The sequence below is a fragment of the Necator americanus genome, chromosome X (assembly GCF_031761385.1).
Source record: "Necator americanus strain Aroian chromosome X, whole genome shotgun sequence".
Taxonomy (NCBI): Eukaryota; Metazoa; Nematoda; class Chromadorea; order Rhabditida; family Ancylostomatidae; genus Necator; species Necator americanus.
The window spans coordinates 22744325-22772300 of record NC_087376.1 but is presented as its reverse complement, the minus strand read 5'-3'; the positions used below and the strand labels follow the sequence as shown (position 1 = coordinate 22772300).

Sequence of the window (27976 nt, the reverse complement as noted above, 5' to 3'; positions counted from 1 at the left end):
CAGTCACCTTAGGACAAGGAGTCCTCGAGTACGCAATCGTCGTAGACGACTTCTTTTCTCCTTCGTTGCCGATAGCAGATGTTCTTTTCCATCCATTTTGCCATCGTGTGGTCAAGTCGTATTTTCGCACGAAGGAGACGGTAATCAGAACCACTACAAAAGGATGGTACTACTGAGACGTCAAGTAGACACCACCTCCGGTTGGTGAGTATGTGGTCGATCTCCGCAAAAGTCGCGCCATTGGGCGATTCCCATGTCCACCGACGATGATCTTTTTTTTTTATGAAAAGAGAGTTCCCATGAAAGAGGCGAGCAGCGGACAACAGTCCGGCGAGACGATTGCCGTTTTCATTCCGGTCCCCTAGTTCAAATCTCCCAATCCTGTATTCCTCTTCTGTGGCCTTTTCTAGTTTTGCGTTGAAGTCTCCGACAACGGATTTGTAGAAGGACTTCTCGTTGCGGACTACTTCCTCCAGCTCCTCGTAAAACGCGTCCAATTCGGATTGATCAGCTGCTGATGTTGGTGAGTAGCAGTTGATGATACTGATGGATTTTTTGGCGCGGAGGCGAAGAATGGCCAGAGATGACAGGATCTTGTGGGAATCGACGAGATGGACGACAGATGGGTGCACAACAAAACCAACACTGCCTACATTTCGCGACGGAATCTTCTCTCCACGAATGACGAGTGTACCGTCATTCATCTGTCGTACGTCGCTCCTTCTGCACTTGGTCTCCTGAAGACCAATCACGTGAAATTTGATACGCTCTGCAGCTCCGAGAAGGGCATGCAGGTCAGCGTCTGTGGAAACTGTTCTCGCGTTGTAAGTACACAGTTTGAGACAGTCTCCATGGCGAGTCGTGCGTATGTCGTCTTGGTCCAGAATCAATGACGTCCTAAGCAACCTGAGATTTGTTCGCCTCTTACCGGTCGCTATACCGTCCGATATCTGAGACGGCAGGGCCCAGTGTGCAGGGTACTGAGACAGTGAATATGCTGGAGTGGCAAAGAGACTTCTCCCCAAACTAAGCAACCATGCCACGGCGAGCTTAGCTTTCACCACAGGTCGTCGCCCAACCTATATGGATCAGGGAACCACCTTGCGACATTTTGCCAAGACGGTGGTGAATCTTAGCAGTGGTTTACTCTTAGCTAAGCTTCCGATTCCGAGAAGTCGGAATGTCGGATGTGTCGAACTCCTTCTCAGCTTGGGAGACCCTGCCGGAGGACGAACTTCCGCTGTGCATCGCAGTTCCACGCCCAGTGTCACCCCCACTCCACTATGAGCCGGTAAACTGTTGTGGAGGATAACAAAATCCGAACTATGCGATTAATTAAAGTATGCTGTAAAAGAGGATGTAATTTGCCACAAGTATTTGCAGAAAAACCAGACCAAAACATGTTTGAGGTTGCAGAAATCCACTTATTCTATCACCACCTTCAAGAGGAAATTTCTTCTTAAATAAGTCCGTTCTTCAAAAGCCAAGCAATACAGTGAGGGGTACATAACTGCCCTAACTTTCTTCACTCTGTACAGAGGATATTTGATTGGGCTGTGAAAATGCGTCCCAAGTTCAAAAAAAAAATAGCTGTATTTTTGCGCCTGAGAAGATACGTCTTTTCTAAGTAACCTGCGAGAGTTATCAGTTTCTTTCTGTTTTCTCTGAAGAATCAATTTTCTGTTTTCTCTGAACGGAGATAGCTGTTTAACACTACGAATTCTTGCAAACCGTGTCAAGCACGCTCTAAGTGCACACCCTCGTTCTGTTGGTAGATGACTCCTTCACAACATTGCTTCTTTCGTTCTGTTGCATTACATCCTCCAAAATCGTTGTTCGTTGTTTGTTCCATTGTTCTATCCTTTTTGTTTCTTCTCGTTCTTCTCGTGGTAACTGGACAGCTGAGGTAAAAGGGGTCACATCGCCAACCACCCGAGGGAAGCCAGAGCACCGGCTGCAACTATCTCATATAATGCTAGGAAGACGAGAGTCGCTGGGTTTGGACATTGCTGGCGTCATCGATGAAGATGTGACCGACACATCCCCACAGATCGCGAAAAGTCTTGAGCTCCTTCTTGTTCTTCATAGTTTTCTCCTTTTGTTTTTTTGTTTGTATTATAGTCCGTGGATTGCATGGTCTTAGCGAGGTGTTTTCCCACCAGTTTTATCGTTTCTTTACAGTTACGGCGCCTTTAAGGCTGTAGTTTTTAGAGATAGATTTTTCCTTTTCTGGTGTCTGTGCTGATTGACGTTTTTGGTGTGGAGGCGTCGTGAAATCCCAAAATAGGTAATGGAGGATCGCTAACTCTGCACAATTACGCGAAAGGTGTGGAAATCAATTTCCCACATGTTGAAGTTTTTGAGGAGGTGCTCTGACATCCGAAGAAAGAATTGAACTAGCGGAAGAAAAGCTTTTCTTAGTATTACGATTATGAAGGACGTGTACAAATACCCAGAAAGTGTGTAGAGGACTAAATCTCTGCAAGCTATGATCTCAGTCGCCTCAGGAGCAAAACTAATGGTATTGCTAAGGCTAGGTAGTTCTTTTTACAAACTGTTGTGCAGAAAAAGATGGAAAACTAGGGAAAAGAAGAAGAAAAGCGCACTGACGAGCCTGTTGATGTGGCAGGGATGGAAGAGTGCATTCATTCATGGTGGATGCGATGCGGCGCCTCTTATAAAATACATTTTATGCCGGCTTTAAGTGCTCCGCTGTGCATGTCCGCTATGTTGAAAATCATTGTTATTCGTAATAAATCTGGCATTAAAACCTTGTTGGGTGGGTCAAGCGTAGGGTTTTCTAAAGAGAGCGTCGTAAGAGGAGGGTGGAGGGTGGGAGCAAGGGGCGGGCCGTAAGGGGTCATATTCAATAACTGTTTTTGAAATAAAATCGTGTAATATTTGAATAAATAATTGAGGAAGGCGACACTTGTTCAGGAAAAATAGTTCAGTTTAGATGAAAGTACACAAATCACAAAATGGTGAAAAAGTCTTAACCTTTATACTTCTTGTAATGGAGCTAATGTGCTTCTTCAGTCGATCTTGAAGGAGCACTTTAGTTCCATTATCAGGAGGACGACTTAGCATTTCCTTTCTGCTCTGAACTATGCTTAACTTCGGGGTCCCTTCGCTGGCCCAAGCGGTGCAAAATCGTATCCGGGGTATCTACGCTCAGTTCTCGATGTGAAGGCAATCAGAGTAAAGGCAAAGGTAAATATGATGCATTATAAATGACGGGATAAAAGTTCTGAAGATAATGAAAAAGAAAATAAATAGTTTATAATGTTTGCAACGAAGTAAAAATTTCGATACTTTCGAGAAGTTAATTTACTCTCACAGCTGTATAATCTAAGCATTGCATGTTTTCTATTAGTGTGCCACCAACAGAGACCGTTGCTACACTGTGCAGGGACAAGTTCGTGCTGCCAGTGGCCGCTTGTCCAGTGGAACATTGCCTCTCCGAAATCGACGACAAACCCGAAATATCAGGCTGATAAAGTTTCCATCTACAAGCATCGTAGACACACTAATAGGAAGCATAGACAGAAGTATGCCGGGGTTCCAAGATACAGGAACATTTGAACTAAACAAGCAACTTGTAAGTATTACAAGTTTTTGTCTAATAATTTCATTCAAGAGAAATGGAGCACAACAGTGGTGGCTTCGTATTGATTCCAAGTCGTCTGACACAAAAAATCCGTGTCGTATTGAGTACTAGGAGACCGTAGAATTTGAACTTCATTTTCTGTGTAGCTTGGACACTGCTTCGGCGATCCTCAGTTTCGACCAAATCAATATACTGAAGACCCACATATTTATCAAGTTACTTAATGAGTACTTTGGTGAAAGTTGCAGTGGCACTTGAGGATACGTTATTGGGTGGCGCAGCGCAGTGTACCACCGCTCTTATGAAACGGTCATCGACCAATCTATGACAGAAGTGAGATTTTTCTATCGTGAATGAGTTAAATGAGCATATTTCTCATCCAAAAAATGACCTTCTGTATTATCATTCATGGAAGAAATTTCGGCGTCATTACCACGAGAAAATAGACACCTGCAATCGGAAATTGAGGTAAAAATAGGGCAAAGTAGAATGTTGCTCAATAACAGCTCTTATAATAAAGTTCATGCAGTTCAGTGTTGCAGGTTGGTGGAGATGGATCTTGCCCATACGTATGCAGAATTGGGCATTTGTATCTTTCCGATTTTTTTTTTTTTGGAACCTGGTTGAGAAGAAAAGCAAACTTCTCCTTCTATTTTGAATGTTTCCCAACCAGCTTTGGAGAGAACCAGGACGCCTGCAGAGATAAATATTTGTAGTTAAGGGTCTTCCTTGATACTCTATCAAAAGATAGCATTCTCTGATCGCACTTCCGTGGTCGCGCAACGAGGAAAACAGCGAAGATTTTTGACATGTGCCAAAATGTGTGACTTCGAATGTGGTCCAGTATCCTAGCTCAATCCTTATAAAAACTTATTCGTGTTGAAGTATGTTATAGGGAAGGGTATTCCTTGCTACAATCATGTATTAACTTTTTACTTTTCTTCTCGCTTTCTCAAAAGTTGAATAAGAAAAAGCTGGGAAATTTCCAGTTCTACTATGATGACATAAATATTTTACAGCGCAATCCTTGTTCTACAAGGGGCATTCTTATTTGCTTTTCTAGTTTTTCTTCTCAACCAAAATAAATAATAATAAAAAAAAAATAATAATGTAATAAATGTTTACTTCAGCGTGCCATAATCTGCACTAGTTCTTCACCTATTTCCAGTAGGGGTCAGTCTTCATGGCTAAAATCACTTCAGAATCGCGCATAAATTGTGTAGATTTATTTTTATTCATCTGCATTCCTTTACCTGTTGTTCGTTATACTAGATTATTTAATTTATTTACCAATTTTTGGTCTGTTTTTCAAAACTTTTCTTTATTAAATTTGATTTTTAATTGCTAGCGAGTATATTAGAGAGGATGAGAGGAAGGGAGGTCGTTTTTGGAAGGATCGTACCTCAACACTTGACCCCGCTTGCAGGTATAGTTGGGAAGTAAAACTATGTGAAGCATATTTTCTTTTGAGTTATGTTACATTGGTCTTTGAAACCTCACACATTAGTTTTTTCTGTCTGTCGCCTATTTCATGCCGACTGTTCGTCATACTTGTCTCGTATCTAACGGTTGCTGAAGGCATTTACATAATCTGAAGGCGTATCTTGCGGATTTAGGGTTCTTGGATAATCACAGAGAGACTTCAATTGTGCTTGTGCTTGGGCCTGAAATGTTCAATTGGCCCATTCTTTGAGTTACATCACTCTGTCGTTGGAAATTACAAGCTTTATCGGATTCATATAGTTTGGTTGGTGTTCCCACCAGAGGAAAGGAAAAGTTCGTTGCCCCTTAAGTAAATATGGAAAGACGAATTGAGGGACACAGTACAAAAGGATAGGGAAGCGGCAACGGTGGGAGAGAACTGCGAGCTCTGTACACTGAAGTCAAGAGGAGTCTCTGCTCACATTTCTTGACTCTTGCGCTTCCGCTTCTTTTTGGGAAATCGATCGGCAACGATTGGTAGCTAGGTAGCATTCGTTGTAGTTCGCGAAATCGAACCCGTCAAGTTTGCTCGCTGTGCGTAAATTTTTGCATAGCAACGCATTAAAACTAGTTCGAAACTAGTTGAATGCTGTAGGCTTATAACACGGTTATCCTGTATCACATCTGCTCCCGTTGTTTGTCGACTTGTTAGAGCGAGCATCAATAATAGTTCCATTTGTCCCGATCGCGAGCAAAGGTTGCGCAGTGGTTTTTCTCTCCGTTAGGCACTCAAAGAGCATCGTACTTTTCTTTCAAGGACTGCAAAGAGGCCCTAAAAACAGACAGGCGGCCTTCCTTCAGTGCGTTTCATGGAGCGCGTTATCAAGTAGTTCACGCGCTGGTCCAGCGAATGTCGAACGATGTTGAAGCGCATCACGTGTCCGACCCACCCAATTTTACTTTCTTTATCACGCATATGCGGCGGCGTATTTGATCTTTGATAATTGTCGTGGGACTGAACTTCGAATACCTTCTTTCACTTGCGTAAAACGGAAAAGTCGTAGCAGAAACCTTTTACATCAGCGTTATACGACGCTGACCGCGTTTTCCTCCTATTTGCAAAATACCCAGATTACCAAAGCGTAGGAAAACGGGAAGATTGCAGATGTTGAATAGGTGAGCAGGGAGCCGGATGTTCTAGCCCTCTCCTGCTCTTGCATGCTCTTCACACTCTTGAATGCTCTCCAAGCCGCTCGTTTCTTCCCACCTAATTCGGTCGTTCACCATAATAATTTTCCAATCTAGATATACACAGCTGTTGTGGTCGGGTATTTTCGTTCCGCTGAGCTTGAATGGGGCATCAGGAACGCATCCGGTTCTCATGAGCACTGTCTTGTTTAGATTCAGCTGAAGTTCTATCCTTTTATATGTTTCGTATACGCACGGCATTTATACGCAAGGCGGAGGTGGCGCAAGAGGTGGAGCGTTGCAATAGAAGGAATCGTACAGAACAGCATTCAGGAGCCGGCTGCTTGCACTGATTTAGGGAGAGATGAGCGAAACTCGAAACTACCCCGGTCTCCATAATCTATGACCCTGTATACGGATACTCCACCTGAAATTCGCACCACATCAGATTCCTGGTATGCTGTCTTTAAATAGAATTTGTGGTTTATTGTAAAACCAGTCTGAACGTCAGTCTAATGCCGGACAGACTTCTTCTACTTTACACTCCGCTCGGCTTCCCTGATCAATAGAGAATGAAGAGTAGTCAGACTTTAGTTTACATCTATTAGGGTGTTCGGAAAGTATCTGCCGAAATACGGCAAAATTTCTAAACAACAACTTTTTAACAACATTTTATTATTCGACGAAATAACAAGAAATACTCTATCAACATCGACAACCTTCTGCCAACGTCTCACAAGATCACGGATTCCTTTGGCGTAGAACTCCGGTGACTTGGAGGCGAAGAAAGTCCGAAGGTCATATTCGAGGTTGTCTCGATCATCGTAGCCCTTATCTTCCAAGTGATGCTGAAGCGATCGGAAGAGGTGGTAGTCGCTTGGGGCCAGGTCTGGACCCGATGCGGTAGAACTTCCTATCCGAGCTCCAGAATTTTCTGGGAAGTCTTCTTCGCGATGTGAGAGCGCGCGTTATCGTGCAACAAGCGAACGTTGTCGAGCTTCGGGTGTTCCTTGTGGATCTTGTCGGCCAGTCTTTGCAGTTGAGCGCAGTAGACTTCGGCAGTAACTGTCGTGTTCTCCGGCAGCAGTTCGAAACGGTAGATTCCATGAACTCCCCACCAGACGCTCTGCATGACCTTCTTCTCATGGATTTCACTTCTCACGAAAGGATCCGGCATTTCATCGCCAGCGCACCACGCACGTTTGTGGGTGTGCTTGACGTAGAGGACCTATTTTTTATCTCCAGTGAAAATGGTGTCCAGCCAGTCGAATCTGCGGCTTTTGGAGAGCAGCTGAGTGCAGATGTCCAGGCGTCTTTGGCGGTTGCCGTCGCTGAATGCATGTGGGATTTTGGGCAGATACTTTCCGAACACCCTAATATTTTCTTTTGATACTGCCAAAGTTTGGGAACATTATCGGAAATATGAGTTTTTCTCCTCTTTTTTCTCAATTATTAGCATAGAATGTGTTAACGAGAAATGACGTGAACGTCATCATCGTACTGAAAAAGAGGGCGTTCTACGTCAGATCACATAAACTGTTAGCTACTATATAAGCAGCCGTTTGTATGCGTGTTTAAAATTTCTGGAGAAAGGATTTTACCAACCTGATGAAGAGGGCAGTGGGATGGACAGGCAAGAAATATAGTTGTAGAACGGAGCAGATGCAGTTTCCACGGCCATGAAACAGTTCATATCGTCTCATTTACTTCAATGCAAATTCACTTGAAAGTGCTACGCGGCAATACCCTGTTGTGGCGCACCAATTCGATGGAATGGGGCCCGCCTGAACTCATTTTGCCGCTTTCTGGCACATACATACAACATACATACATACATACATACATACACACATACATACATACATACATACATACATGCATACATACATACATACATACATACACACATACATACATACATACATACATACATACATACATACATACATACATACATACACATACATACGTACATACGTATGCATACATACATCGGCAGAAAGCATACATACATACATACATACATACATACATACATACATACATACATACATACATACATACATACATACATACATACATACATACATACATACATACATACATACATACATACATACATACATACATACATACATACATACATACATACATACATACATACATACATACATACATACATACATACATACATACATACATACATACATACATACATACATACATACATACATACATACATACATACATACATACATACATACATACATACATACATACATACATACATACATACATACATACATACATACATACATACATACATACATACATACATACATACATACATACATACATACATACATACATACATACATACATACATACATACATACATACATACATACATACATACATACATACATACATACATACATACATACATAAATACATACATACATACATACATACATACATACATACATACATACATACATACATACATACATACATACATACATACATACATACATACATACATACATACATACATACATACATACATACATACATACATACACACACACACACACACACACATACACACATACACACACACACACACACATATATATATATACATATACACACATACAAACGCACACACACAGACACAAACGGACGAGACAGAATAGTTCCCGTTATTATGTAGCATGATTCTAAGGATGGACTCTTGAGTTTTTCAACAAATAAAGAGTACCGAAAAGACGCGGCATTGACCACAAATCTCATTCCTTCTCAATACTGTCTTCGTGTTGAGGAACATATGCAGTTCACGTTTTCAAGGCGACATAGAGGCGTCATTCTGATCTTATAATTTACATCGTCTTTGCATTGCTTGTCTACAAGCGCATTACTTTTGGTAAATTAAAGCAATCGCTTATTTAAAATCGTTTGGCGTTTTCTCTTAAAAGCAAATATCGGTGAATGAGTTAATTGTATCCAACTACCCTTTTAGGTTGACTTCAGCCGTGCTGAGAAATTAGCAACTCGGTTAGGAGTGTCTTTGTTCGAGGTTTCTGCAAAAACAGGTACTTTTGGCACTTGTCACAATGGATTTCTTCGGTGGCATGATCGAGCAGAAGAACTACTAATTTCCTTCAAGCAAATCTCTTAGGAAAATTTCTGCGAGTTAATTAATAGTTTTCAACTGTGAAACCCAGTGCAAAAATAACGTGCAACAGTGGTGCAAATGAAGAGTATATACATTTGCCGCAAAATCACCTTGTGGAAAGTTCGATCCCGTATCACAGTTTGTAGGAATGATACAGAAAGACAGTCAATTAATCTGTAGTTTGGCAGGAGGCAGAAAAATTCTAATAGTGAGGGACTTGACTGGTGTTCAGATTGCTCTGTTCTGAGGTTTACACCGAAACGATACTAGTTAGGGTTTCACGTGCACCTGCCACAGATACGCAGGTTTTATAATGCGTGAAAAGCAAAAATGTCTTTGCACGAAGTCACCTGGACCGTAGAATTCAGTATGATGTCTTTTTAAAGGCATCCATCATGTCAACGAACGCTGTAATGATACTTGATGTTCCTTGTTCTGATTTCCTTGTATGGAATTTTAGTGGGCACGTAATAGAATGCTGGTTTTTGTGGGGATTTTGTTAGGAACCTCTTGAAACTCCTACCGTCTTCTCATTAGGTTTTCCATGTATTGAGATTCTCAGTTTCGGTGCATCACTGAAACTTTCTTTGATTAAAGGTAGGTATGAAGGAGATCGAGAACTCCGCTTGTCTGGCAGCGTTTGCAACATAAGAACTGTCGGAGAAGGAACTTTTTCGAAAGTCTGAAAGTCTTGTTATAATTATGGAACAGTGCAAGCAAAGTAGAAATAAGCAATAATTTGGTTGCGAAATATCAAACTTATCATGGTCATCCTTTCTATATTTATTGCAGTGAGAAAGTTCTATATTTACTGCAGTGAGAAACAATTATGAAAGATAAGTATGGAATCAGTCATGAGTTTTATCAGTTGAAAAGTTCTATAGACTTCTAAAGACTTTCAATGAACCTCGGCATAGCTGAATGTGGTATCGAGTTTGATAAGCTGTACACGAGGTTGTTAAATAAATTTATTGGCTAACTTCTCGGCTATATCACCTTCTTCAGAGCCTGAAAAGGGGGGATTCAATCTACAATTTAAACGACCAACCTCTCCACAACTAAACTGATAAACTCCACGTCTACTTTCAATCACCAGTTTAGCGACTACACTGAATGCTCACCTTAGATCGGAGACGCCTAGCATGGAACGCTGACTGGTCGATCACGAGGGCGAATGGTTCAAATGTCACATTCGGATCGGAAGAACCATTCGAGATATGGCGCGAGTTCCTGCGTTATCGTCAGACATTCGCCCTTGCGGTTCATTTTAGGATTTTTGGCTTGGGTCCAAAATGCCTCCAGCGATTTTCGACCCAACGTTTCAGATTCGTGCGCTAAGATTTGGACCCTAATTTTAAAATCGGCTCCGTCGTGTTTTTGTGTTCTATGAGCACCTAGAACACAAAAACACCTAGGGCACCTAGAACACAAAAACACCTAGGGCACCTAGACCATAAAAACACCTAGGGCACTCAGAACACAAAAACACCTAGAGCACCTAGAACATAAAAACACCTAGGTGCCCATAGAACACAAAAACACGACGGAGCCAATTTTCAAATTAGGGTCCAAATCTTAGCGCACGAATCTAAATCGTTGGGTCGAAAATCGCTGGAGGCATTTTGGACCCAAGCCAAAAATCCTAAAATGAACCGCAAGGGCGAATGTCTGACGATAATGCGGGAACTCGCGCCATATCTCGAATAGTTCTTCCAATCCGAATGTGACATTCGAACCATTCGCCCTCGTGATCGACCAGTCAGCGGTCCATGCTAGGCGTCTCCGATCTAAGGTGAGCATTCAGTGTAGTCGCTAAACTGGTGATTGAAAGTAGGCGTGGAGTTTATCAGTTTAGTTGTGGAGAGGTTGGTCGTTTAAATTGTAGATTGAATCCCCCTTTTCAGGCTCTGAAGAAGACGATGTAGCCGAAACGTTAGCCAATAAATTTATTTAACAATCTCGTGTACAGCTTATTAAACTCAATATTACAGTTTTATCAGTGTTTTGAAATCCGATAGAATAGCTAGCGCAGCAATTACGTCGTGAAGTTGCTGTTTGAAACGAATTGCATTGTTTGTATTGCTTGCATTTGCAGGATTTAATATCGTGATGATGTGATTATAAAAATATAAAACCTTTCCATGTAGTGAGTTCAGGTTGAATCTTCAAAAATGGAAATGTGTCTTTACATGAAAAAGAGATCTTTAGAAAATTACAAATGTACGCTTTCAATAGTGTAGGATGTTCAGGAAACACTTAACAAATATTCTCCGAAAATGACAACTCACACTAAGATTAAAGCGACCTGATTCATGTTGCAACATCGCAAGCCGTTACCTACGCAGGCAGTCTCTTGGAGGGCGGCGAAGCTTTCATTCGCACACCGGTGACTGCGAGTATATAAGTGGGGGATAGCCGGGAACAGTAGGGAGAATTTTCCACCGTTACCCTGTTCTTGTCCACGAGGAGGCAGAGACATGCGTAACAATGCTTCGACTGAGCCATGCTTCATTTTATTTCCACGTTCACAGAGACACAGGCAACTACCCTAGATGTCTTCCTGGCTATAGAGACGCAGAGAACTATGCAGTTTTAAGCAAATATGAAAAGAAGAATACACAGTATGATTTAAAATAATTTATTCAATTCTACATTACTTATTGAGTAGTGTAGTGCTCCTCTGAGAGTGAAAGAGCGATTCTATCCTAGAGCTTACTTTCCGGATGTTTAGAAATCCATCCAAATGAATACTATTTTCTTTAAACAGGTCAGAGACAGAATTTCCCTTTCTCGAGCACCTGTTTCACCCATCAATAGGTCAACTTTTCATCACTTTATTTAGTTCATTCCTTTCCATTCTTATTGGTTTCAAGACAGACAACTTCATTCGTGGACGTCCAAAATATGGACAATTTGCTAGATATCGAATCATTTCCGTTACTTTTGAGGAGGAGTATGAATGATGTTAGGGGAGCTGGAATTTGTAGCCGTATCAGAACCAAGAGAAGTCCTGACGTAAAATGTCGGAGAGGGATGTTCCTAATGCCTTCAATTACGCATATAAAATTTCTACTAAAAACAACTCATTGCGTGTAGGTGGGAAAAAAAACCTTGAAAATGACCCTTATAAAAGGTCCAGGAAACAACACCACTCAGTAAAAACAATAGTAACTTGCTTGGAATGTAGACATGCACAGCTTTTTGAGAAAGAGGAAGAGAGCAAGCTATTGCTGGCATGCTCCATTACCCCGGTTCTGTCACCATTGTCCTTGACTGTCTAGCAGGAGAATTTACAACCGACCTTGCTTCAATCTCCTTCATCTCCATTATAAAAAGGGATTTTCCCTACATGTTATACTTTTTTTCTGATATATTTTCTGATAGAGCATTAACTGATAGCCTGGTATACAGCACTTCCCTGTTTGTTACGAAAAGGTGGAAAAAGAAGCAAAAACGTTCAGGTCCATTCTTTTACTTTGGTCGTCAGAGTGAAAAGACAAATTTGATAAGGTATAGTGACAAATTCCATCCTCTATCTCACTATAAAAGAAGTTTCTGGCGTTAATCAATCCGCTTGGGATGCGTCCCAACGTTCGCTTCAATTCAAAAATCGTTTGAGGTTTACGAACTGTAACTGGCCCATACAATGACTTGCGGTGGACAACCGATGTTTCAAGTCAGTGTTTTTATCCTGCCAGACGAGTCGTACTAATTTATCGACTCCGAAGGGATGAAAGGCTTGGTGAGCACTAGGGCGGATTCGAACCTCCGATCGATCGTGCAGGAAGCGGAACCTCTAACCGTTACACTACACCCGCCGTCTCACTCACTATACTGTCCGTTTTTTTTTTTTTTTGACTTCTTCCGCAACGAATTTATAGGCTCAAAACTGAAACCGCTCAGTTTTTCATACCCAATTCTGGGCTCCAACTTTTCACCGGAAGCGAAACCATATTTTGGATGTGTTGCATACTGTTTAATTCGTCACCGTTGTGGTGTATTTCCAGACACCTTTCACTGACTGGCGATTGTTTTCTCTTAATGGAGATATTAGTCGATTGGTTCCGCGAATTTTCGCAAGCAGTGACAAGCACGCCCTGACTGTACGTCCTCCCCCTTTTGGAACATGACTCCTTCGGAACATTGCTTCCTTATTTTGCACTATTGTATTACATCTTCCAACTTCTCCATTATTCTGTCTTTTTTGTTCCTTCTCGTGGTAACTGGACAGCTCGAGTAATGGAAGTCACTCCGCCAACCGCCATATAAAGTGAGGGGAGCCGGCAACTATCGCCCAATCTGAATCTACTTGAACGGTTGCGCGGGCATTAGTGTAGCGGAAGGCTGGATCGCTGCTACCGCTTATGTATCTGCAGCTCCATCACACGCGTGAGAGCCTGTGATTGTGAGAATTTGTTTTGAACTCGCCTCAAGTATAGAAGATTTCTAAGCTCTGCCAAAGCAACAGAAGGAATTTTCCTTTTACTATTTGTTAGTTTCGACAACAGAGCAGATCTCTACATTAAAAAAATCTAGAAGTTTGAAACAGAAAATTTCTTCTAAAACTAGTATATTGGTGTACGAGCATAGAAGTTGACAATATAACCTTGCTTATATGTTTGTTCGCGGAAAACGAAGAAAAGATACGGTTGCTAGGAACCAGCTGAACTAATTGCTTCCATGAACATGATATTAAAGTTTTCGATAGCACTTCTGCTCAATTTCAGGGAAAAGCTTGAGAATCTCAGAGCCTTCTTCTCTGCCGCCTGTTCTCATTAATCTTAATTCTCATTATTTTTTTAAAATGAATTTTGAGAAATTATACGACGTTACTAGTGTTTAACGTTGAAATGGTAATACTAATTCTTTTATTAATGAATTATCGTTGTTTTCGAGACACAATCTGATGGCCGCTCAAAATATTTTCCTCTCTACATTTGTGTTAATTTTCGCCATCTTTTTCAGTCAACCTGTTTTAGATGGTTCATTCTCGAATCATTATATACCAGAGGAAACATGTTTGTCCATAAAAGTATTCATTATCCATTCAGCGTAGAGATTGATTGGGTAGCTACGAGCAAACAACTTTCAGATGTAACAGAAAAAGACCTCAGTAGGATGGCACTTACTCCCTTAGTGAAGTGTGCAGGGTGAAAGCTGGGGAGGTCACTCACTGAAGTCCCTACCAAACTCAGCGCCACGCTACCATATGTCATCATGTCATGTTCTAACTAACAATGCCAGCTTTACACATTATTTTCAAAATAACCTACAATGTAGCGTGCACAATATTAGTTGAAGGTTAGTTGCTATTGAGTACGCATCCAATGTTTGCTGAAACTGGAAGAAGTACTCCTAAAACAACTGCCTAATGAAGTTGTGCTAGGTAACAAAAGTGGTCATGCCTTCTATTCATTATTCAGGTTCCAAATACTCTCATCTAAATCAAAACGAATTCGCACACGGACTTAAGTAAGCGAAGCTCCACGCTCGCTAAACAGCCGCAGACACGGTAGAGCTGACCGCGATCCAGCGCGCTCCAAATTTACTGGGACGGCTACCACGACCGCGACCACAACCGATTAAGTATATTTAAATGAGGCCGGTGACTCTTTCGGAGTATTACATCCTTATTTCGTACTATTGCTTTACATCTTCCAACGTTTCACTGTACTATCTGTTTTGCTCCTCTCGTGATAGCTGGACAGCCTACAATACTGTGTATGAACACTGAAAAACCGACTGTGAGTGACGGTGTAGCAGCCGTTGCGGCCTCCGTCGCTTGCTCGTAACTATTCTATATATTATTAGACTCCTTTCTTTTGGATCTGTCCAAAAACTTGCATATCGTTGAGAAACGAGCAAAATGACCTTAAATATGCATCAAAAAGCGGTAATTGGAACCCAACATAGCCTGCGGTCATAGTTGAAAGTGTTCAGAGATTCAAACTTTAACATTTTGCTAGAACAGCAAGGAATTGTTAGAGATAAGTACATGAAATTGTTGATTTGTTATTCCTTTTCATTCATTTCTCCGATTTTGATCATTGAGTAAAATTGCGGTTCGCCCTTACTTTGAACTTTTCTGGCAAGGAAAAAAGTAATCAAAATAGCCAATAAGATTGCGATTATGCACAACTACACCTGTGTTTTGAGAGATTTATATTGCATGTGCACAGAACTTCGTTCGTACATTAGAGTGGTGGAAAGTTTGAAAATCCCACTTTTTGTCCTTTTCCTTTTATTTTTCTCCACTTTGCTTCTCTGTTAATATCCAGGATAAATTGAAAGAACGTAAGCAGAACTCTTAAAACATATAATGTACTATGCTCTTTGATTTACAAAAAATTGAGTTTGCCGCAGCTTCGAGTTGAATGATATCGTTTTCAAAGCTACTCGAGATTTTTTTTCCATCAGACTTCACGGCCCTGTGTTAGAACTGGCTAGGCCCAGAAATGGGGAGACTGGAAGTCGAAGAAGTTGCTGACCGCCAGTTTAGATTCGTGCGCTAATATTTCGACCCTGATTTCAAGCTCGGTTCCGTCGTGCTTTTGTGTTCTATGAGCACCTAAAGGTAGCTTATAAGTATAAGTGTATTCTCGTGATTTATTCCTTCCGTTGATGTGCTCTTTGATGCGGACATATAGCGGTCGTGCCGTTTCAGCAACATACTCGTCGCCACAATTCGTGAAAGAAATCAGGTGGATTACACCGGATTGTAAGCAGTTTCCTGGTCCAATTGCGGGACAAATAACACTGTTCGGTGTATGGTAGTATTGTACAACGAGCTAGCTGCGTTTCAAATTGTTGGGAGGTATTTCAACGACCGAAACGGAGCTATCTCAGTCTGCTCTGCTCAGACGCCGCTTAATGGCAGTGCTCATCTCATCGGAAATGTAAGGAAAGCAGAGAAGTATCTTATCCGGGGTGAGGGTTTCCAATTGCACTTTTTTCTCTATCGCAGCCTATTTCAACTGTAATTTTGCTCAAGATCACTTGTGCCCTACGAGAAGTTCAAGAAAGGCTCTGCAGGTAAGTCAATTTTAAAAACGGGAAAAGGAACCAAAGATCACTCAGAGAGAGTCTGCCGATACCCTGCAAAACTCTCTCTGAGTCTGAGAAGATTAGTGATGCGGATTCCTGATGCACTTTGTGGAGGAATCCGCATCACTAATCTTCTTCCTGGTCCGTACTCCAACATGAATAGACACACGGCGGAAATTCGTTCTGCATTCTTCCTCTTTCAGACCTGCCATGTCGATTTTCGGTTGAAGAGGAACTCCTCGGTTTCTCTTGTGGAACCGTATCTTGAAGCTGAGAAGAACTGGACGGTGGTCAATGTCGAGCGTGACGTCCCAAACAGCTCTAGACTTTCGGATATCTGACTGAGGAATGTTCCTCGCCAGAAGATAGTTGAGCTGAAGCTTAAGAGTCCTCATCTTCCGCTTGCGCTGCTCTTCAGGCGTTAAAAGGGTTGATACCTCCCACGTGAGCTGATGGCGTCGATGATTCCTCTTAAACATGGAAGCGATGATGAGGCCCGTCTGTTCGCACAAATCGACCAGACGGTCACCGTTGTCCGATGTGCGCTCTGCTGGATAATACTATTTTCCTAGCACATCGGATTGCTGTTCGAATCCGACAATGACCACCTGCTGGCTTGCTATTTTAGACATCAATGCAGAGTTCATCGTGGAAGGCGTCCCTACTGTTGTCTTCAGCGGTTTCCGTGGGTGCGTGAGCACTTACGATCCAGAGTTTACGTCATCTGCGATCCCGCAGTAGTTCAAGGGCTGTTCTAGGTGCATATAGACGACGTTGAGCCGAATTCCTCCACCGGGTTCTTGTAATCGTTCCTGACAGCTATCGCACGGCCACCTACTTTGTTCTCGTCAGCATCGCCGCAGTATATGGTGTAATTTTCGATGCTGAAGACGGGCCGATCTCTCGTGCGTGTTTCCACACCTTTTCGCAATGTATGGGAATCTTTCGCCATATAACGGTACAGGTTATATAGCTCGTACGTTCCCAATGCGTACACTCGAACGCCTGATTGCGTTTAGTTGAAGCGATCAGGCGTTCGAGGTCACCACGTGCAGGTACCAATCAGACTCGTATACGCGTCCCCAAGAAGGAGAACAAACTAGCTATATCTAACTAGCTATAGCTTATTGATTTATAAATCTGAAAATCTACTAGGAAGTAAAATAAGAATTCAGATAGAAATATAAGAAACTGGCTTGAAGCAGGCTACTCGCTACTCATACATCTAACCAGTAAGATTGATTTTTTGCCGAGAATAGATAGATGGATTTATGTATTCTCCAGTAAAGATATTGAGGGCTTATCAGTGTTCTTATCAGTATCAGTGTATCAGTGTTATCAAGCGAGAGGTGTAGTCTAGGCTGTTCTAGGCGGTCTTGGGGGCTGCCTATTGATGGAGCTGCAGCTGTAATTAGGTGCATGCAATCCAGCCGCGCCAGCAGTGGTCAGCCGATTTTCGCGGGTTCCTCTTGTTCCGCACTCTCATAGATGTTCTTCAGGAATGGTTCTGATCATTAGATATCTTGAGTGCATTGTCTCTGTACCCGTATTTTTGCCTATGTAGTTAAAAAAGTTCTAATTATTAGCAATAATGACTTTTTTGGTATTATTATATGTGCTTTAATAAGATTTTAGATTTACGACTGCAAAAGCTCTGTGTGGTATGTCATTAATCTCTTTGAAAACAATCCCTTCAAGGTATATAGTCGGATAAACGCGACATGAAGCGCGGACAATTGCGTAAGCTGCTGCGCTCAAAGCGGTGTTGCGGAGACAGCGGTTGGAATCGAGGTGGGACGACAAAGTACAATGATGGGTGGCGGTAGCGAGGATCCTCACACTATCCTAACCGCTACGCTCCACCATGTCGCTTCGAGTGCAGCCGCTTACGCAACTGTCCGTCCTTCATGGCGTTTTGACCCAACTATATGTAATTACCAATAAGAAAGCTGCCTATTGTGCATGCTGTGTCTTCTGTCATTACAATGCTCAGAATTGTTAGTATCCTCATTGATACTACAGAGGATCGAGGATAAAGTGCATGGCGTTGATTAACCCTTTTGGAATGCACTTTTGTGTTCGAATTTAATTTAGAATCGTTTTGGTTCATGAACGCATGTGCAGCCTATGCTATGATGAATGACCGTTACATCAAGTCAGTGTCTTGTCTTGTTAGACAAGCCTTGTGCCAAGAGTCTGGTTATCGAGGGAAAAGAATGGCAAGAAGAAAAATTTGCTCTTCTAAGTTTTTTTTAAAAGGGATAATTTTTGTTTTTCTCTCGAGGAAAAGCTCCAGTACGTATCATTACATGTGAATTATTGAAAGTATTGAATGTAGACCCATATTTGAAGTAGGCAGTTTGCTGACGAGAAAATTATCTGTCGAGTGATGTTAAACTCAACTGAATTTGTGAAATTCCAAATTTCTCCTCCGGACTCCGACCACCCATTACGCAGGCATTTATCGCGACCTCAGAACGGTACGCCAGACATCTCATCCCGCAGCTGGGCGATCGTTCCACTCTTTGGTGCAACATTTACACAATTGTATTTGAAACAAATAGAGTAACGGCACATTTACAATATAGTTAGTTATAAAAATTAGAATGAAGTGGTTTTAAGGGCCTGAAGAAAAGCAATTGCGAGAAGAAAATTATTTGCTCTTCAACGTTTTAGAGAGGATAATTTTTATTATTTCTTTCAAGGAAAACCATCAGTTTTGTCCATAGGGAATCATTTTTCATCCAACGTTCATTTCTAGTTCTATCATTATATAATTAGTTGGGGGAGTGGCAAAAGTAGCCACTGAATTCATTCTCTATAGGCAGAAATATTTGCTCGTAAAGTTGTGAACGTAAGCAAATAACTGCTTTTCTACGTAAGCAAATAACTGCTTTTCCTCAAGCTTCTAAAAGCAGTCCCAATTTTTATGATTAACTATTTTGTGGATGTGCCGTTACTCTCTATTTGTTTCAAATATAATTTTGTCAATGTTGCAGGAAAACAGTGAAACGATCGCCTCGCTGTGGAGTGAGATGTCTGGTAGAGGTCGCAACAAATGTGTGCGTTATGGATGCCGGAATACGGAAATTTTGAAGTTCAGAATTTCAATTGAGTTTGACATCATTCGATAGATAATTTCCTCAGTATACTTCAAATATGAAAATGTTCTGTAAATTCCACGGAACTCAGGCATGAACAGTAACATTTTATCTCACTTCGGCTTGCTGAAATCCACTTTCAGCTCTCACAATTTGTCGACTTCGATGTCGCATCTTAGAGAAAAGACAGAGCTCTAGAAAAGTCCCTAGTTTTCAACTCTAACATTAAGCTAACCGTTTGATTGTGTACTACTTTCTTAAGCAGAACCAAGATTGTTATTGATCTTTATTCTGGCTAACGTTTCGGCGTCGTCGCCTTCTTCAGAGCTTGGAAAAATCAAAGACACGTGTAATCTACTCCCTTGGACGCCTCGTCATCCCACAAGATATGATTTAGCAAACAGATTATTTAAAATTAAGCTAACCATAACTCGAAAATCCGGGTAAGTAACGAAAACGAGGAAAGATGTGTACTTGATATCGAAAAAGCCAACTATTTTTCCTGAGAGGAATGTTAATGTTAATGTTATTGAAAATAAATAGTTCTCCAATAAAATCTTGTAACAAACCTTTTCTAGCTCTGACAACATGCACCACTTTCGCCAATTTCCGGAAATCTTAGAATTCTCCAATATACATATGAGTGCGGTACCAAAATGTTCAGGACAATGACTACTTTACGAATATTTGATAAATCACGTTTCTCATATTTCGTTTGCACCAAATGTCATTTATCCTCAAGGCGCATTTATCTTAGAGTCTGGTACCCTAATTTGTAGCCGCTGGTAATTTAGAAAAAAGTGTTTCCATAAAAAATTTTCAAAATTTAAAATAAGCTAGATAGATAGATTTTATCAGAACGAGTCGATTGATAACCTTATGTCATGATACAGAGCAAAATGAAGGAATCAAAGCTCTGTATCATGACATGTTCGAAAAACGAAAAAAAACCGCAGATCCTCGTTTTTTTTCGTTTTCTTGCGAAAAATTACCGTGTCCACTGTATTGACAGAATCTATTGACAGAATCTTTTCATGCTTGTGCAGCGTTTGATGTCCTAATCCTATTTTTCTCTAGAACGTAGTCGAGAAAAATGGTTAATTTTCCTCTTATTTTTGTGTATTTTCCTACTGGCTTTTGAATGCACCAAAAAACTTGCAGTCTGCAGTGAAGGGTTTTCCTTGATGCTCTATTGAAAGGTGGTGGTGGATTTTTCAATCGCACTACCATTGTCGCGAAATAAGGAAAAGTGCAAAAACTCGGACTATTCGCTGTGGGTTAAAATGTGTGTGACTTCGAACAAAGACCAGGAACTCAGCTTCTTACCTTGTAGGAAGTTATTCTATAGTGAAATATTTCGAACAGGAGGATTTTTCTTACTAGATTTGTGTTTTACTTTTTCTAAAATTTCGTTCTTTCAAAATGTAGGTGAAAAAAGCTAGCAAATTTGTTTAAGTTTCCAACTTTCTCTCAACTAACTTCTTAAAAGAATCAGGTTACTAAATTGTTTTACGTAGCAAACCGTTCTCTGCGAAACGCTCCCTAATTTTACTTCCTGAGTTTTTTTTTACACCAAGTCAAAAAAGTATTTTAACGTACCAAAATCCGCGTCAGTCCTGCTCCCTTTTTATGTCGTGAGACGTTTCCGTTTCTCAGAATAGTTAAGGGAAATTGAGCGTGATTGCGCCCATATTCGTGATATACGCTGTTTTCATGGAAAGATCCCAACACTGGACCAATTTATCGACCTCAGAGGGATGAAATGCTTGATTTGCACTAGGGCGGATTTGAACCTCCAAGCGGTGGTAACCACAGCAGAACCTCTCATCGACTGCACTATACCGCTCCAGAACGTAACATATCTATCATTCTCAGTGGCTGCAGTCTCTTCCTTTGTCCTTCCCATTCACCTTTTCAAAATTGGGAATCGGATATGCTTAAATTTAATGCACAACACACTACGACCACTGTCGACGCGATGCTCAATAGACAAAGGTTCGCAGCACTCAAAAGACAATTACACATGAACAATATGTGCGCTGTCGACGTTCATACAAATCGCAAATAAATAAATGTACGTCTGTGCTGTTCACGTTCATGAAAATCGCTATACGTAAAAAGAGCACGTTTGCTAAAACAAATATTTCAACAGAAAAGTAGCGCAAAAAATGCAGCAGGAAGAAATGTAATATATGTTACAAAATTAGTTATTTCAAATTATATCAAAAGCTCAGTAACTTACTATTATATGCTTGATTTACTTTAACTTCGATCAAATATTACAGCTTAATGTCATTGAGTATATATCTCAAGGCGTCACTGTTTCCTTTGAATGTACACGTAATGATGAGATTCTTATGTTCACAACGGGCCAACCAAAGGACTACTGCGATCCGACCAAGCAAGCGCATCGGATCCCTTCACCAGGGCTTCACAGCAATCGGGCAGTCTCAATCTTTTTCTGCTCACCAACATTAGCGCAATAGAAAGTGTAGCATTTGGTGTTAACGGCAGGTGCTCTGTGATACATGTTTCTTGCGTACTGCAAACGCTGCTAACGTATATCGCAATGGTCCGGGCAGAACCGCTTCCTGCAGTTCACTCCACAATGTCCGACAGGTCAGCGTGAGGGCTGTTGGCAAAGATTTCTTTCACTATATTTCACCTATCTTTATATAGGTTTTGGCGGTGTGTTACACGCTAAAAACCACTCAGCGGTACATGGAGAAGCGGCCGCAAAATTATGTAACTTCTGTACATCGTACGCTCAAATGGCATATACTCAGACCCGATTATTTTTAGTGAAAGAAGGATGAGCAGATCCAGTTAACAGTCAGACGTGTGTATGTGGCCCTATTAATATTTAATATTAATATTATTAATATAATATTTATAATATTTAATGACAGTTTATTTCAGGATTATTCCAGGAAGTTTTAGTCCACTGTAAGGAGGAAACCATCTTCATTTTAAATTTTCAAAGGGTTGAAAAACCGCACATAAAGGAAAAAAAGGCCAAAGAAAAGATTGTAATTCAGGAATCCAGCCACTAAAACCATTCTCACACGATTTCCTACTAATCCTACACAAATTTACTCATCGACAGCGAAAACGAATGGTTGAGAGTTCGATCTCCGCTGGAATATTGATCTTTGCAGAACCGGAAAAAAAAATAACTGAAAAGAAAATATCACTGGCTGTTTTCTGAAGTTGTATTTAGAGCACTGTTCGCCGAATATAGGTGTTATTTAGAGGTCATTTTAGCGATTAGAACCAGACTGGAAATTATTGCTGGATTGGTCGGATTTTAGTAGCTTGAAATAAATGTGAATAACTGTGTAAGCGAAGATTTGCGCTATGAAAGGGTTAAAACATCTTTTTCAGGGACCCTTTGGTTTTTTTGAAAGCTAATTGAGAAAAGTGCTAAACTTCCCAACTTTTTCTCAACTAGCTTTTGAGAGAAAACTAACTGTAAAAAAAGTAAAAACGAATTATGATAGCGAAAATCTTCCTCTTTTTCAACATACCTCAAACCGAATTTGTCTTTATTAATTACGAGCTGAGTTATTCGACTTTGTTTGAAGTAATACAGATTTTGATGCGTTGCCGTAATCAGAGATTTCGCATTTTTCCCGTTTCGAGACTACAATAGCACGGTTGAAAAATTCGTTGCTATATTTTGATAGAGCATCAAGGAAGAGGGTTTCAAAAAAAAAATCCAGGAAAGCTAGAAGCACTAAACTTCGTAGAAATATGGAAGAAATCTCTCCCTCTAAAACGAAGCCAGCTTTATTGCATGGAAATCACTTCAAATCTCGTTATTCAGAAACTCGTTGGACTAATATTATTTATTTACTTTTTCGCATACACCAATGGTGCACCAGAACTTTGTCTGAGTCAGAAAACCTTACGAAAAAAATTTACAAATTTTACTGAAACCGAAGCCCAATTTATTGTCAAAGGAAACTGGCGCTGGGTTTTTTTTTTGGGTGGGTTACAAGTCGAACATGTCGTTCTACTACTCCAGAAAGTGAAACTTCCTATTATGACATCTACTCCCCCATCCAGAGCGCTTATCCTTAGTCCAATTATCGATATCTCAGAGTTCGGACTGCCAACTTAGCCCAAGGCATAAAGAGCACGTTGGAACTAGGCGCGAATCTGATGGGGACCTCAAGCAAGAGAGTTCACCAACTTTAGTGATCCTCAAATGACTGACCATCACAAGAGGCAGTCAAGACCAAACCTTTTAAAAGATGTTAGACTTAGTAAGAGGATGTTATTAAGAAGTAGTTGAGAGAAGAGGTAATATGATGAAACAAATTAAAGAGAGATTTGACCGCAAGATATTAGTATCCTTGTTAGCGAATGAGCTTCAGTGAGACTTCATATGCAGGAGGAATTAAAAGAGTGGCCTCGCAGTAAGCTGAAAAAGATAACTATAGGAGAAACAGTGCAAGAGATGGAGAAATGTAAGAGACAACTAACAGGTATCATTGGTGAGAATCCGTGATCCGGTTCCATGCCCTGTACAAAGGCATCAGACATCAGAGAGTTGCTAGAATAAGAGGCATGCGGTTAGACATCAATATTGAAACACCGGCTTATGTCAGTTTTCTTCAAATTCATCTTGAATGTTCTATAGAAGAAGTTATTGAACAACACGGCAAAGTTTCTATGTTGTATTTTAGCGTAATTGTAATTGAAACCACCAGTTCTTTAACTAGTAGATCTAGAGCACCAATACTCGCTTAGTGCTAACTTGGTTTTGTTTCTGAGTACTCGAAAAAAGAAGATTAGGTTGTCGTGTATACGTCTGTTCCTCAAGCTGTTCATACCTAATTTTTTGAGACAATCCTCGTAGCTACTCACCGCCAGGTCTGCTGATATTCTTCTGAATAAAATACGGGTAAAAGCCTCCTGCACCGTTTCGAGTTTTGCTGTCTTTTCTTTGAAGGACTCCAAACAAAGAGCCATATTCGAGATGAGGTAAGACGAACGATTTGTATAGATGGGTGAGAATAGTTGGATTAATGGTGTGGCAATGCGGAATAGCCGTAAAAGGGAAGAGTATGCTTTTCTTCCAATGTGATCAATATGTTCTGTGAAGTTGAGGTTATCATTCACAACAATTCCTATGTCTCTTACAGATTTACAAATTTTAAGTTACTCCATTCATAATATACTCAGTCACATTCCCTTTACCTACATGCAAATCCAGAGACTTGTCGTAGTTAATGCGCATATCCCATTTGGAAGCCCAGTCGGACATTTTTGCCAGCGATGTCTGAAGTGCAGTGCATACTTCGAGTAGTTTTCGTCTTTTCGTGTATGCCCTAAATCTTAATGTCATCAGTGTACATTTGGACGCTAACGTGAGAAGAAGTTCTGAGCACATTAGGTACGTCGATAGTGTAGGTGAGAAACAAGAGAGGAAACAGGACTCCTTGTGGAACTCCGCTTTTGCGAGGGAATTTGGCAGAGTAATTGTGGTCAACTTTGACTGTCATACTTCTCATGTTATAATACAAGATCAACATCATTGTACTAATTTTATCCCTAATTCCGCTTGTAGATGTCTTTTTTCACTCAGTAGCATAACCGAAATTGGTTTTCTGAGAGAGTAAAGAGTAAATTCGTCACTGTCAGATGAGAAATGTGCTCTTTACATTCTTTTTCGCTAAATGCAAAAATACAACTTATAGCGGTGTTTCATCACTGACCGCCTCAGTGGAAACAGTGAGGCACCACGTTGCGCTGTAGTTCGAGTGTGTAGATAAGAAACAGGAAAGGGAACAGAGCTCCCCCGTGAGGAACTCCGCCTGTGCAAGGGAATTTGCCAGAGTGTTTTTGGCCAAATTTAACCATCATATTTCTCATGCTAAGACAAGAGATCATCGAATCTAATATATGGTCGCATATTCCAAGGTATTGGAGTTTTGCAATTAGTTTTGAGTGACATATTTTATCGAAGGCTTTTGACAGGTCATCTTATATAATATCTATAGATTTGCCTTAGTTGCAAACTAGGGACCAGTCGAAGACACTATCAATTAGATTAGTAGATGCCGAAGCTCCTGCGATAAACCTATGTTGTTGAGTTTGAATCAAATGGAACTTCTTTAGCCAAGACAATAGTTTATCCCTGATTATTTTCTCCATAATTTTGACTGGCGTTAGTGATAAGCTAATAGGACGCTGCGGTAATTGCTCCGCAGATTGGCACCTGGGGATTTAGGAATCGCTGCTATTATGGCGCTTTTCCACACCTCCGGAACTTCACCTAATAGCATTGAGATGTTAAAGATTTGGGCTAGAGGACAACATAAAGTAGCAGCACACTCCTTATGTATAATTGCCGGGAGTCCATCATACTTTTCACTAACCGACGGTTTTAAGAGACTTGAGGTATTTGTAGACATCTGAAGGATGGAAAAATATGTCACTGCACTGCTGTTGGATAGAAGCTATGCCAACAATTTCTGGTTTGTTATTACTGCAATCTGAAGAAAAGACACTGGCGAAATGCAGGGCTAGGGCATTAGCTTTATCACCATCTAATATAAGTAACTCCTGTTTGATCCACAAGACAAGTAAGTTTTTCATGGTGGGATAGTGCTCATTTCCTCCTAATCGTTGTAAAAAACGGCCCGGAAGATGCGGCGTTCCGGAACGCTATTTTCTACAGCGAGTTCTGTTGGAGCGCGCCACCCTTGTGCACGCGCCGCATCTTCTGGACCGTTTTTTTTACGGCAATCAGGAAGAAATGGACGGAATCACTCTCTTCCTCACAATCTACGACCCCGTATAGGCATAACCCACCTGAAACCCGTACCACCCCAGATTCGTGGGGTAATACCTTCAAGTGTAAATAGAAAGGCTTCATGGATTCGCCGTGCACTAAGCGGCGTTCTCGATGAGAAAAATATCTTTTCATGTGGGTGTCAATGTTAGAACATACTTTCTGGTATAGCAGGCTATGTGAGGGATAGTCTTATTCCTCAAAAAGACGTTGCCTTTGGGAGATTAAAGCTTTCAGTTGAGGTAGAAAATTCAAACAAAAAGCGCGGGGAAATCGAAAAGGGACCAATTTTGCAAGACTCTCATAACCTTCTTGCATAATCTCAGGTAAATATCCGAAAATGAGGAGTATTGATCAAGTAGAGTAAACCAGTCAAAACCAGAAAAGTAATTGTTCAAAGAATAGTAATCAGCCACGAAAAAGTTAGGCATCGGAATTTTTGGAGCTGATATAAATACAAGTGTTTCGAAATAGACAATTACCCGGTCAAGGCTAGCGGTGGAAAAGCGCAACATCAAGAGTGTAGGTGGTGGGTGTAAGGAGAATGTCAAGAACGCTATCAGCGTGGGTGGGCAGATTCAGATTTTGCACGAAACCAGCATTGGTGAAGAGGTCTAAGAAAAGCGATGAAGATGAGTTGAAAGCTATAAAGTTAATCTAGTCTACATGAAGATTGAAGTCGCCAAGATAATACTTTGTTAATTCACGTTCGCAAGATCGCTGAGAACGCCTTCAAGTTTCTTTTTAATCATCGGCCGCAGAACTATTTGGAGGACAGTATACGTTGTCAGGAGTAACGATTTAGGCACTAGTAAATGCCTTGACACGAACGCACCCCTCCTCCCCCTCTTCTCTTGGATTGATCTGAACGATAGACATTATAGGGCAGGTTGCCAACGAGCTCAGAGCCCAAGATTTTAGTGGTTAACCAAGTTTCACTAATAAAAATTAGATACAGTTTTTACAAGCAGTGAAACATTTCTAAGTGGTGCATTTTATTGACGAGACTACGTGCATTAAATAAGTATGATTCTAGTGCCGAAGAAGCACCGTGCCGCATTAGGCGTTTACGCTTGGCTTAATGTCAGAGATGTGCCATAGATCAGCGCGGTAAACCACCCACCTCCGTTGAATTTTTCGTCTATTACGCTCACGTGCCTGTGGTCTCAGTTCATACTCTCGTTTTCTTTCATCGGTTGTCATACATCTGCGGATATAAACATTGGAAAAGCCTGCACCGAGAAGAAGGTGCGCATTTAGCAAGCGCTCGACGCCAATAGAACTGAGAGGCGAAGACGACCTTTACTAGGCGTGGACGTGAAGCATTAGCTTTGCAGATATAGATCAACTGGACGACAGCTTACGTTCAATGCAAGCAGAATATGATTGAGCAAAATATGATTAATAGAATAATCAATAGAATATGGTTCGTTGACTTTGTCCTCCAGGTTGTCCAGTCTCTCTGAAGACCCTGGTTCAGGGAGGCCACTGATTACTATGCTCCGAGAGCGCTTGTCCGCTTCAAACTGTTCGGCAAAATCCGTCCTAACGTTTTCAGAAAGTACTCACACTATCTTAGTTGTAACAGGGTCTTTGTTCCGTTCAGCAATAGCGCTGATCAGGTCTGTTGCTGACAT

The 27976-nt window shown here is 41.0% G+C and overlaps 1 protein-coding gene across 3 annotated transcripts; it reads right to left on the bottom strand.

Moving 5' to 3' along the window:
- Positions 1–8: 8 nt before the first annotated feature.
- On the bottom strand, positions 9–27976 carry RB195_024899 (uncharacterized protein; the record flags this gene model as incomplete). 3 transcript variants are annotated; one of them, XM_064212828.1, is made up of 6 exons in its annotated part: positions 9–1079; positions 6937–7106; positions 16642–16810; positions 16874–16986; positions 24743–24873; positions 27909–27976. In XM_064212828.1, 6 exons carry the CDS (start codon positions 27974–27976, stop codon positions 9–11), a joined length of 1722 nt encoding a protein of 573 aa, XP_064068709.1. The 3 variants fall into 3 exon arrangements, with proteins under 3 accessions (XP_064068709.1, XP_064068711.1, XP_064068710.1); XM_064212830.1 differs by lacking the exons at positions 16642–16810; positions 16874–16986; positions 24743–24873; positions 27909–27976 and adding an exon at positions 7206–7394 and having other exon boundaries at positions 6919–7065; XM_064212829.1 differs by lacking the exons at positions 9–1079; positions 6937–7106; positions 24743–24873; positions 27909–27976 and having other exon boundaries at positions 16517–16915.